Source organism: Microcebus murinus, chromosome 1 (genome assembly GCF_040939455.1).
Source record: "Microcebus murinus isolate Inina chromosome 1, M.murinus_Inina_mat1.0, whole genome shotgun sequence".
NCBI classification, from domain to species: domain Eukaryota; kingdom Metazoa; phylum Chordata; class Mammalia; order Primates; family Cheirogaleidae; genus Microcebus; species Microcebus murinus.
This window is the reverse complement of record NC_134104.1, coordinates 145,745,406-145,758,216: the sequence shown is the minus strand read 5'-3', so window position 1 is coordinate 145,758,216 and position 12,811 is coordinate 145,745,406. Positions and strand designations below refer to the sequence as shown.

Below are 12,811 nucleotides of genomic sequence, written 5' to 3'. Positions count from 1 at the left end.
TTAATTGTGTAGAGGGAGCACACAGAGGGACCACGTGGCTGAGAAAGGCTTCAGGGAAGAGGCAGGAAGTGAGAGACTGAGGGATTGGGAGGGGCAGTGAGAAAAAAGGCAAGAGGAGAGCACTTTTCAGCTTTAGCAATGCTCAGAGTGGCAGCAAGGCCTGGTCACAACAGGGGACAGAGAAGAGTGGGAAGTGGCCGGGGCAAGGGTGGTCAGTACGTGGGACAGTCTAGCAGGAAGGGGCTGGAGCTGACTTTCTGTGACAGTCGAGGTGAGAGGTGAGAAGGGCTTGTACCCTGCAAGGCTGGCAGGAACAAAACATGGAGCGAAGAGCAAGACCTTAATTTTCAGGGGACCGGGCAGGTCTAGGATTGAGGAGCCAGGGCTGGGTCTCAGAAAGGACTGTGAAGAGATTAGCAGTTCTTATATTTATTCATAAATAATTATTAAGCACCTATTAAGTGACATGCACTGTTTTAAGCGTGGGGCACAGCAGTGAACAGGATCATGAAACTCTGTGTCTTCAAGGAGAGTGTTTTCTATAAGGATCTACTTTGGAGGCTTCATTAGAACCCCAAGGGCAAGTGCTTCCTAGGAATGGATTCTGCACTGCTTCAGAGCTGTGTCCCCAGAATCAGTCGCAGCCAGTCCTCCTTGGTTGGCTCACTCCAAGTTTCCCCACAGCATGCTCTGTTCCCTTTGGTGTTCATCCCTTCTGCTGTGGCAAACCTCCCACCCTCAACATTGCCCATTAGCATCTACTTATTTGCATATGTATCTCATTGTCAGGGAGATGTCAGCAGTGAAGCACATCAGGGAAACAGAAGACTGGTGGTTATGTATAAAGGAATCAAAAGCTTAAGACGGTGCCAGTGCCGTGCCTGTTGTGTGACTCAGTACAAGTTAAAGTTCAAATTCCTTAGTGGTATTCAAGAGATATGCAAGGCCATGCAAATCATCCCTTCAACTTAGCCTCTTCTTCTTCTGTGCGCTTTCCCTTGCCAATGCTCCATCCTCATGGGAAAACTTGACATTATCTACACATGCCCTGTACTTCCAGGCCTGTGTGCCCTGGCTCCTGCTTTTCCTGGAAAGCCCATCCCTACTTTCTCTGCCTGTAGAGCTCTTACTCATCCTCTAAGGCTCAGCTCAAATCCTACCTTTTCATGGAAGCCACCCCGGAATGAGTTGGCCCCTGTTCTGTGCTGTGAAAGCCTTTGTTTGTATCTTGCTGGCAGCTCCCTGATGCTCTTTTGCTTGTTTTATAGTTCTTTGCACGTCTTTCTTTCTCACACAGCAGACTGCATGCTCCTCAAAGGCTCAGGTCCTGTTTTTATATTCCCAGGACCTAGCACCGTGCTCTTCAAGAGTGGGAGCTCAATGTCATCTTCGCTAAACAAATGGATAGGAGATGTGGCTGCTGAAGTTGATGAGTTTTACCTGGCCTTGGTGGCCAAGCTGGTCGCCTTGTCGGATGGTGGCCGCCTGCTAGCACCAAGTGAGGGCAGCACGCTGCGTGGCTCCCAGGATGCAGATGTGCGGAGAGCATCCTGAATACGTCTGATGTTGGCATCCTCTTGCTACGTGGACTCAGCACAGGTGCTCTGTTCCACCTGCCAAATGCATGTTTGCATTCCTGCGGGACAGAGAACGGGGCAGGTCCTGAATGCAGACCCATCCTGTTCTGGTGACCTGTGCCTGTGTGTGTGTGTGTGTGTGTGTGTGTGTGTGTGTGTATTACTCTTTGTCATTTGAGTCCTTCCACTTGAAAACATTTGCATTCACCTTGCAGAGGGAGCTAGAAAAATTATCTGAAATTTCAGGAAGTCTGTATATTACTTAATAGCTTAGAAAAATAATACTTGCCAAGAGTTTTTATTTAAAAAGGCTAGGGCTTTTTAAGATAATGGATTTATAGGCCTTCTACCTCTTCAAATGAACACGTTTTTATTAATGTAAAAAATGCTTTTTAATTCTAAGCAGTTCTCCCATCCAAATGCTAACCAGGCCCAACCTTAGCTTTCGATCAGACAACAAGACCGAGTGTATTCAGGGTGGTATGGCGATAGACTAACTCTAGGTACTTCTATCATTCTTTGGTTTTCTCTTATTCTGAGAGTCGCCCTAAAAATCAGACAAGGGCTTAGAATTCTCTGCTTTAAAAAGCCAGGCCATATACCCTGTGCCAGGCCAAGTGCTGACCCCACGTTGGTGGTGTCAGTTCCTCTCTGTAGGATCTGGGTGTGTTGGGTTAGGAAGGGAAGAAAAGCAACCAGGCATTTTTCCTCTTAAAAATCAACGGACGCTCACGCCTGTAATCCTAGCTCTTGGGAGGCTGAGGCGGGCGGATTGCTCAAGGTCAGGAGTTCAAAACCAGCCTGAGCAAGAGCGAGACCCCGTCTCTAGTATAAATAGAAATTAATTGGCCAACTGATATATATATATAAAAAAAAAAAAATTAGCCGGGCATGGTGGCTCATGCCTGTAGTCCCAGCTACTCGGGAGGCTGAGGCAGAAGGATTGCTCGAGCCCAGGAGTTTGAGGTTGCTGTGAGCTAGGCTGACGCCACGGCACTCACTCTAGCCTGGGCAACAAAGTGAGACTCTGTCTCAAAAAAAAAAAAAAAAAAAAAAAATCAACGGACGCTTCAATCGAGTGTTTGCTATTATCACCTTTATTCCTTAATGGTAAGCAGGTTGGGAAGAATTATCTCATTTTACATGGAGAAAACTAAAGCTCGGAGAAATGAAGGGATCCATCCAATATCACACAGTTTAAATTACTAAATTAATAATAATAATTAATATTAAAATTAATAAATTAATAGCCGAAACTAGTATTCAGGGCCCCTTCTGGAAAGGCAGAAACTTGCCTGTGATTCCCAACCCACACCCCTTCAAGCACCTACTTCCTACCTCTTGCTGCCTGGTAAACACTCATCTTGTGCCCTTTATCTCCCTTGGCTGTCAGTTACCCCCTGAAGGTGACAATGGCTGAAAATAGCTTATGGTGTGATACTTCCCAGGGAGATTTAAATTTTCCCCAGGAATTTACAAAACAGCAGCTCACTTGGGGAAGTTTTGGGTTGGTGACAGGTCTGCCATGGAGTTGCTCTGATGGCCAAAGGGTCTGCTTGGCACACCTACGGCCACCATATGAGCATGTGATTTTCTTAGGTCTGAATGTCAGCGTTGATGGTGCAAGAGAAGACTTAAGGAGAAGACGCTGAATGGGTGCCTCGAGAGCAATTTCGTGTTGCGTGGGCCTCGATGGGTGCTAAGGGGCAAGACCCCAAGCCTCTGGGTGAGGCGGCCCACAGGTTAAGCTCAATGCAGAAGCACTGCATGGCTTTCCAGACAGCTTTTCTGTATTTCCTCACCCACTTGGATGAGGCCACAGAAAAAAAACAACAACCTGTTTTTTTATTAATGATGCTTTCTGCAGGGTTAGATTAAGCACTGATTAAAGCCAGATGCTTCCAAAGTATAAATGTAAGTACCCTCTCAGTCACTTCTCCGGTTACAGGGTTTCCTACACGATTCTTTAAAATCACTTTGGCTCTCTTCCCGTCTGCCTCCCTCCACGCTCTCCACCCAGCTTCCAAGCCGCCCCTCCCAGAAGGGCTCCAGTCAGCTGCCAGGAGCAGGAGCTCAGAGTCTGGTGAGAGACCGGCTGGGGGAGAGCTTCTCAAGGTGTTCCAGGGGCTGCTGTCTGTAGCTGCCTTACCAAGCAGGCAGGTAAGTCCCCTGGGCTGGGGCCAGCCCTCTTCTGTTCGTTCAAGCCTGGGACCTGCCACTGTGGAACTTGTTTTGTTTTATTTTTTCATCAGAGTGGAGTATAGGCTTCTTCTGGCCATTTCCTGCTCAAATTAGAGGCAGAGACCAGGTAGGAGATCCGTGATTCAGGTGACGGGCCACCTCGGGTGGCTCTCCTGACTTTCGGATAGGCCGAGAGATCATGGGAACACAGGGATGGGAGATGGCCGGCTGGCTTGATAGGTGCAACCCTGGACTTCGTGTCAGCAATTGAACTTTCCTGGAAAAGATGTCCTCACATCTTGTCTCCATCCGAGGCTATGGTACAAATCCTTCCAATTTTCTGAATTCCCTGTGGCCAATTAACTTAATCAGAAATTGATGAACACAGTTTCTTTACGGAAGAGCTAGAAAACTAATCTTGGGATTGGCTTTGGATCAAGAATAATTGCTTTCTGTTCATTTGCTTTCTGGTTTTCTTATGGGATCCATGAAGGGGGACGGAGATGTTATTTTTTTGTAACCCACATGAATGAACATGGCTTACGTGTCACCAAAGTTAAGAATGTGATCAGGTCACTACCCAAAATGGACAAGGAGGCATTCCGAAGGCACAGCCACCATTAGGCTGTTTGGCTTCGGTGGTGGGCAGAAGTGTCATTGTGGGGCCAGTGGAATGCCGGTGGGACTGGTGTGTGACTGGGGAGGTGGCCGTGAGGCTGAGGCCCTGGGAAGCATGTCGCACACAGTGAGGCTGCCACAGATGCAGCCCAGCCTAGGTGGAATCCGTGTGGCTTTCTCCTCCTGACTGCCCTCTCCCACCTCCCTGGGGATGTCTTAGCTTTAAGTATGGAGAAGTGGGCAAGGGGGTGGAACTGCATGGTAGCTGGGAGGATGAGGCCGGGAACGTGAGTGCTTTGGCTTGAGATTCTCTGGCACTTATGAGGTCACAGGCAAGTTTCTCCATTTCTCTAAGGCCTAATGTCTTCTTTTGTAAAATGGGATAATATAATAATGCCCACCTTGTAGATTTTTTTTTTTAAATTATGAGAGATGATCCACTGAAAGCATTAGATGCCATGTTGAGTCCATAGCCTGTAGCTCTCACTACCCTCTGTGTAACTCTCTGGCATGTCAGGGTGTGTGGGCTGATCCGTGCTGAAATGTTCTGGGTGAGTAGTTGCAAACGTTTTGTGACTTCCCTTCCTGGTTAGGGTAAAGCATGAGGGTCAGAGAGAAAACTAGAGGGAAATACTAGTCACGGAAGATATAAGGTTAAAACCTCTTTCCCTTAAGGGAAGGCCACAAACACTTCACAACTTGATTCCAGATGAACATTTCTTTCAGAAATTCCTAAGGATAATATTTATTCCATAGGACAACTTTGAGGATTAAATGAGATAATGCATGTTAACACACCCACGTTTTTACCTGGAACAGGATTGCAGTTTTCAACGTTACTTTTGAGATGTGGCTCTTCAGTTTTTTTCATCATTTATAACAAATGTTAATGTGTGCAGTTTCAGGGATTGTCAGTTTCACTTTATGTTATTTATTTTTATCAAGTCTCTTTTCTTCGAGAACCCAGGCAAAATATCCCCCAGGGTCAGAATGGCAGGGCCAAAGTGTTCAGTGTCTTCATTAAAGGGTAACTATCACTGTGAGAATGTTAGTGATACAGGGTCAAGGGAAAAGGTCACCATGTAAAATTGCTTGCACGTGACAATGGCAGCCATGTAAAACATATGCACAGAAAGGCTACTGACAAGAAATGCATGTGTTAGGTGGCCAGGGCTTGTGGGTGATCATTTCCTTTGCTCGTTTTCTAAATTTTATTTAATGGATGACTCTATCAGCCAGGGCCCCAGCAGGAAACAGATGGCACATTCAAATTGGGCCTTCTGAGGATATTTTATTAAGGGGATTTTATACAAAGGCATAGGCAGAGTTCACTAACAGAAACAGGTGACTTCAGGTCTGTGAGATTGGGGTGCCATTGCACCACATTTGAAGCGGTGAGGGGGAGGAGGTGCTGCACAGGTGGGGAGAGAGCCATGTGGACAGTCACTCCAGCAGCTGTGGCCTGTGGCCACCATCAGGAGAGAGCTGGGAAAGATATTCCTGACCTTACTCTCCCGCCATGGGCTGGTGCCTCCCACCGGCCAGACCCAACCGGAAGCCAAAGTACAAGGGGCCCCACTGAGGGGCCCATGTGGGTCAGCTTCACGGGCGCTGAGCAGGGTGAGGAGGGCTGGAGGGTGCGCTAAAGGGCAAGATGAGTGTGACTGTGTGACTTTTATGATGATGGGCAAATTCATACATAAGAGCTGAAAGCCCTTGTGCTACCTTCAGCGCTTGCCCACTGCCTAGTCCGGGCACTGTCTTCTCCCAGCCAGACCACGTGGATTCCTCATAGCCACGCCCTCCCCTGGGCCCCATGGCCACGCCCTCCCCTGGGCCCCCCACGGCCACGCCCTCCTCTGGGCCCCCAGCAGCGCCCCGACGGAGCTGCGCACATCTGTGGTTTCATCCCCAGTCCTTTCCTCACCTGATTCCCTGCAGACTGTAAGCCCCTTGAGGGCCGGGAGCATATTTCATATCCCTTTGGAGTAAGGCCTGGAGGGAGCACCCTCATCTTACCTGTGAGTGAATCCCCCAGGAGCTTAGGGTCTCTTCCCAGGGAAGGATGGTCCTGAGCCTCTTTCCCAGGTGAGCGTTTGTTTTCTGTCCATGCAGCAGGAGCGGGCCTGGGAGCCTGCTGGGGCCAGAGGTCCTCAGAGGACCAGGAGCAGAGCCTTCTGGGACAGGCAGCCCTGACCTCCCTGCCCCTCACCTCACTCCTGCTGCAGGTCTTCCTCGTGGCTCTCCCAGGCTCTGAGCCTGCCCCACGTCATGTCGTACTTCCCATGTCACCGCCCTCCCGGTGTAGGACTGCAGATTGAGATCACACGTGTTTCCTTTATGACTCAAGGGGATTTAGAGCCTGTCGTTGTGCCTGGTGTTCTGCCTATTTTGAATCAGAAAATGTTTTGAGGCCCTGAAGGATTTTTACAATCCTTTTGCAAAACTACACAAGGAACATACACACATGATTCAAATAGCTCAGCGGTGGGGGGAGGGGGGGAATGTTGGGAAGGATAGAACATGAAAAATAACTTCCTCTCTATACCTGATCCTGATTTTAACCATTTCAGTTTTTAAATCTTCTGACCCTTGCCTCTCTAACTTTATATATATATATGTGTGTGTATATATATATATATATATTTTTTTTTTTTTTTTTTTTTGAGACAGAGTCTCACTCTGTTGCCTGGGCTAGAGTGCCATGGCATCAGCCTAGCTCACAGCAACCTCAAACTCCTGGGCTCAGGTGATCCTCCTGCCTCAGCCTCCCAAGTAGCTGGCATGGACTACAGGCATGTGCCACGATGCCCGGCTAATTTTGTCTATATATTTTTAGTTGTTTGGCTAATTTCTTTCTATTTATAGTAGAAATGGGGTCTTGCTCTTGCTCAGGCTGGTCTCGAACTCCTGAGCTCAAACAATCCACTCACCTCTGCCTCCCAGAGTGATAGGATTACAGCCACAAGTACCACACCCAGCCTATTTTTTAATTTTTAAAATGTTTTATTTTATTTTTAATTGGCAAATAATAATTGTATGTATTTATGGGGATCTCTCTAACTTTGAATTTGCTTACACTGCTATTTGGTGAATTATTAAGTTTGAGTAGAAGTTGTTGAATTGTCCCTATGGGAGATGAAAAATTTAACTTACTGGGAATAATCCTTCTGTCCTCCCCATTGTTCTTCCAGTTTTCAATCAGCTGTATTTTTTTTTTTTTTTTTTTTGAGACAGAGTCTCACTTTGTTGCCCAGGCTAGAGTGAGTGCCGTGGCGTCAGCCTGGCTCACAGCAACCTCAATCTCCGGGGCTCAGCGATCCTCCTGCCTCAGCCTCCCGAGTAGCTGGGACTACAGGCATGCACCACCATGCCCGGCTAATTTTTTGTATATATATTTTTAGCTGGTCAATTAATTTATTTCTATTTTTGGTAGAGACGGGGTCTCGCTCAGGCTGGTTTCGAACTCCTGACCTTGAGCAATCCGCCCGCCTCGGCCTCCCAAAGTGCTAGGATTACAGGCGTGAGCCACCGCGCCCGGCCTCAATCAGCTGTATTTTAAATTTGGTTTTGTACTTGATTGCTTGCATAATTCTGAGGGATAAGCTTACTCTTGTATTGCTTGATCCATCAATCTTTCAAAGAATGTCTTGACTCCTCAAGTGCTTAAGGCGAGGAGATTGGTATCCCTGAGCTTCCCTCTATCGTTCTCCCCAACTCCAGCTTGCAATACCATTCTATGACATTCATAGCATTTGTATTCTATTCTATAAGTATAATTAATCCTATTTTATCTATAGAATGGTTGTTAAAATTAAAAACCAATCGATAACCTTTATAACATAATGATTTAGTAGCTACTATTCTCCAAAACCAAGTTCTGCACTGCGTTTGGACCCATAGTGCATAGGGAGGGACTGTGAAGTCACAGACCTGCTGCTGCAGGAAGGTGAGCATTCTAAGGGTCAAGGTCAAATGGACTCCTTCTTCCTATTCTTATATTCTGTCAGCCGCTCAAATCATTTAGTTGGCTTCATATATATGTAAACCATGACTGTTGAGGAATGTTTTGTTAGAATAGAATTTTTAATTACCTTTCTTTCTACCAGCTTCTTAATGAAAAACCAGTTTCTTAATCATATGCTTTGTTACGTAGAATTTTATTTATACTTTAAGGATTTTTCTCGGGGTTTTCTGACTTCTAATTCTATTTGGGCCAATTGCTTTTTAAACCTATTGAACTGCAATCACCCTGGAACTATTTTTTACTACGCTCTTTGGTTAAGTACACTGTGTTTTGGATTCCATGCGTCCTTCTTTTTTTGAATTCTCTTTTCATTGTTTGGGAGCATATACTTAAATAATTTTTTTTGTAAAGAGTCATTTAGTGTCTGAAAATTTTGCCTTCCTACTTGATTGCTAGCAGGACTTGGGAAATAATTGCACTTAGCCAATTTAATTCTTTGACCAATTTTCTAGCAATGCAATCTATTTCCTGTACAGAAAATTTTCAGAATTAAGTATTTTCTGAATAAGTTTCACAATAGAGATTTGAGTCATTCCAAATTTCACCAATTATAGTATGTGACATGTTGATTTTCTATTAAGTTATCTTTATTAATTTTGTGTGCGGAGGGAGCCTCTAGTTTCACAGTCCAATTTTTCTGAGTTTACTATTATTAAAGAATATTTGATTCTTCCATCATTTTTTTCAGTTAATAAGAAAATTTTACTACATGTGGTTTTATTCTATCGGATTTATTCAAGTTAATCATTTTTATTAACTTCTCTCTTTTTGGGCCAATTTTTGAAATTTTAAGATGTGCAATTTTAAGATCTTTAGTTTTTTCATCATTTATAGCAAACTTTAATGTGTGCAGCTTCAGGGGTTGTCAGTTTTAGTTTGTGTGATTTATCTTTATCAAGTCTCTTTTCCTCAAGGACCCAGTCAAAATACCTCCCAGTGTCAAAATGGCAGGGTCAAAGTGTCCAGTTTCTTCTTTAATAGTCAAATTATAATGGGAGCAGCCCTCCATTGGGTTCCTTGTTGTAACGGAGCATAGGGTTTTTGCCAGTTTTTGCCATCCAGGGTCTTTCTCAGCCCATCCATTTTATAGGATTAACTAGCATCCATATGCTGTTGACTGCAAAAGACTTAATCCCCGTCTTAAATGTCTTTCTTGATTTGTAGAGCCAGATGCAGTAGAGCCTTATCATATGCCCACTTCATTTATACAAATTGAATTATAGTGATAATACGTTGAGGGAGAGAGAGAGGGAGTGGGGAATTTAAACAGTTTGGATTACTCCATCACCCAGTAATGAGCTTGACCCTGAACAAATGTGGAATGGAATGCAGTGACTCTGCAGTCCCACATTTGGTTCCAGCTGACATATGGCTTTCACAGTACTAGCACTGCACTGCCCTAAGCATTGTATATTTAAGGACGCATACATTGCCTTTATTGTGGCCCTTAAATGCAATCCAACTACCCTGTTTGGGCTTAATTGAAAAAAGACTGCCTCGTTCTGGCACTGGAAAAAGGCTGGCTCCCTTGAACTCATTGAAAAATGCAATGGAATACCTCCTTAGTATGGTCTCTTCCTAAGGGATTTTCAAGAGAAATTGTGACCCTGTTTTTCTTCTTTCATACTATTTTCAGAGCCTGATGTGTGTCAACTGTGATTTCCCTGTATTCCAGTGCCTCGTAGTCTCTCCACTTGCTGGTCCCTCAAGCAGCATCAACTCCATGTGTTGTGAACTGGGTTTATTCCCACTCAGCGTGCTCCTTCCCTCGTGCTCTCTAGCTCAGTGAGTGGTACCACAGTTCTCCCAGCTGCCCAAGCCAGGAACCTTGGTAAGAACCATTTCTCAAATCCCTCCCTCCCCATTAATCTCATATCAAGGCTATTTCTTAAGTCCTGCTCAAATCCATCCATTCCCTTAAGTCATCCTCTGCAGTTGGATCAGCTGCAACAGTCTCTAAGCTCATGTCTCTGATTCTCCTCCCCACCTCCTTCACACTCCTGTCTCAAGCTCTATCAATTCCCAACAATTACAACTATTCCCAATAGTTGTAATAAAAACCCAAACCTTTGGTAACTCCCCATTACCCTGGGGGAAGTCCATGGTCTTTACTAAGGATCACACGCTCGCACGTGTTCTCTTTCTGCTGACTAGAGCTTCATCTGGTCATTCCACTCCATGAAATCTCCATTTCTGGCAAACAGAACCAATTGCTGGACACCATGTTCTTTCTCATCTGAGAGTTCCTATACACATTATTTGCCCTCCCTGCAACACCCTAATGTCCTGATGTTTTTCCCCCTAAATCTCCTTCAGGTCTCAACTTTTAGAAGACCATACTTGATTCCCTAGAACTGGTTAGACACCTACCCTATACACAGACACAGCATGCTCTACTTCTCCCTATAGTAGCATTTGTCCTGTTGTAATTTCTCGTCTTCATCTGTCTTCCTCACTACACCAGGACAGCGTAACTGTAAGAGTAGGGACTGTGGGGTTTTTCATCATTAGTGCCTAGCATCCATGCCTGGAGCAGACACTGGGCACATAGTTGAGTGAACACACCAACGATATTCCATTGGATTCCTCACTGTAATTCCCTAGAGTAATCTGAGAGTCAATCCAAGATTACCATTCAGCAAATAAAAAGGGAAGAGGATGCCTGGCATGGGGAATAAAGGCATTCAACCTCGACTGCTTTTTCTGAGTCTAGTTTTAACCCTGGGACTATTGAGAAAGTAAGTCCTCGCAGAAGCCATTATCCTATAGTGGAGTGATCCTATTACCTTTGGCAAATCATTTCTGCTTTCTTGGGGTTGGGGTCCTGGAACTAAGACAGCTGTCATGGGACCATAGATGTTAGTATCAATGTTCATGCCTATGTTTATGGCTTTTTGTTTCCACTCTACCACATATTAAGAACTTTGAATAAAAACCCATGCACTTATAATTTTGCTTTTGCAACCTATAGCCATGGCCCATTCGATTGCCTATTCCTTCCTCTTCTGCTGCACGGTGGTGGCCACTTGTCTGCAGGCCCCACTCTGCAGTTCAGCCAGTTCATCCGTATCATCTTGCTTAATGCTTGCGTCTCAGTTTTAGAGACTGGACTTCGTCTGCTCCCTTGTTTCTGAACTCAACTTCCCGCCTCTCCTTAGGCCCTCCAGGAATGATGCCCTGCATTGGTCTTATCTACACCAAAAGTCCCTGCTGTCCCCACAGTGGTGGTCACCTCTTCTGACTTGCCCCATTGCCAGTCAGCTCCCAAGCGCCTCACCTCAGCCTCAACTCCTGCAGAGCCCTATGACACTGTCCTGTGAGGGTGGAACCCCAGGTAGGCTGTTTTATTCTTACCCCCTGAGAGCTCTCTGAGGATCTTTGGCTTGTTTCTGTCCCAAGGATGAAGATGGATGACAGATGCTACCCAGTGATCTTCCCGGATGCCCGAAATTTCCGCCCCTTCACTTCTGATTCTCTGGCTGCAATTGAGAAGCGGATAGCCATCCAAAAGGACAAAAAGAAGTCTGGAGAGAAGACAGGGACAGAACCCGAGCCTCGGCCCCAGCTTGACCTAAAGGCCTCTAGGAAGTTGCCCAAGCTCTACGGCGACATTCCCCATGAGCTGATAGCAAAGCCCCTGGAAGACTTGGACCCATTCTACAGAAATCATAAGGTGCTTCCATGGGGAGGCTGGGGTGTTCTAACCATGCAGTTATAACTGGTGTTACGGGCTGTCCAAACACCAGCCTTGGGGTTTGCAGAGGGCAGGCTGTACCTCTCCTTTGCTCTCACCTCCTGTGATTGCCTTCATAGTCTGGGAACCCCTCTCAGTCCTCATTTTCTCTCTGCAATGCATGTATTGGGGAAGAAGATGAGGATGAGGAACCACAGAAAGATTAAAAAGAGAACAGAGAAAACACAAATGGAGTCTGGAGAGAGGACTACACTAGCAATTCCAGCGGTTAGGTGAAGGCCATTTCAAGTGATCAGCTTTATGATTCTGGACCAGTCATTTCATAAACACTCACTCTCTTCATCTGTGAAATGGGAATAATGCCTGATGTTCCCACCCTACAGCATAGACGTGCTAAGAAAACACTTTATAACTGTAAAGCATTATGCTGACATAAAAGATTAATGTTACTGTCCAGACATGCTCATTTCAGCAATAAGATTGAAAAATTCTTTGATGATAGGCTTTCTAGGCTATTAAATAAAATTAATGAAGCTCAAACCCATACTTGATGCATATTAGGAGCTCAATAAATGAAGCCTAAGAAAACGGTAACCCAGTGGGCACATACAGGTTATATGTAAACCCAATGTGCATATGTGAAAGCCTTGCTGTTTCATCTACCTGGGTGTAGTTTTTGCAGGAAAATTCTAGTAAAATTTCCTTAGTGAGGCT

General features: G+C 45.4%; 1 protein-coding gene and 1 long non-coding RNA gene across 2 annotated transcripts in view; one reads left to right on the top strand and one right to left on the bottom strand.

The window, feature by feature from the left end:
* Positions 1–415: 415 nt before the first annotated feature.
* On the bottom strand, positions 416–6,625 carry LOC142861933 (uncharacterized). Its single transcript, XR_012913048.1, has 2 exons — positions 6,396–6,625; positions 416–1,636 (listed from the first exon to the last, which is right to left on the bottom strand). It is a non-coding gene; the product is annotated as an uncharacterized LOC142861933 (long non-coding RNA).
* Positions 6,626–11,809: 5,184 nt separating this feature from the next.
* Positions 11,810–12,811, top strand: part of SCN11A (sodium voltage-gated channel alpha subunit 11) — a 79,135-nt gene continuing 78,133 nt past the window's right edge. Inside the window, exon 1 of the mRNA XM_075994292.1 lies at positions 11,810–12,076. Within this exon, the coding sequence (XP_075850407.1) occupies positions 11,810–12,076 (267 nt within the window). The remainder of the gene's footprint in view (positions 12,077–12,811) is intronic.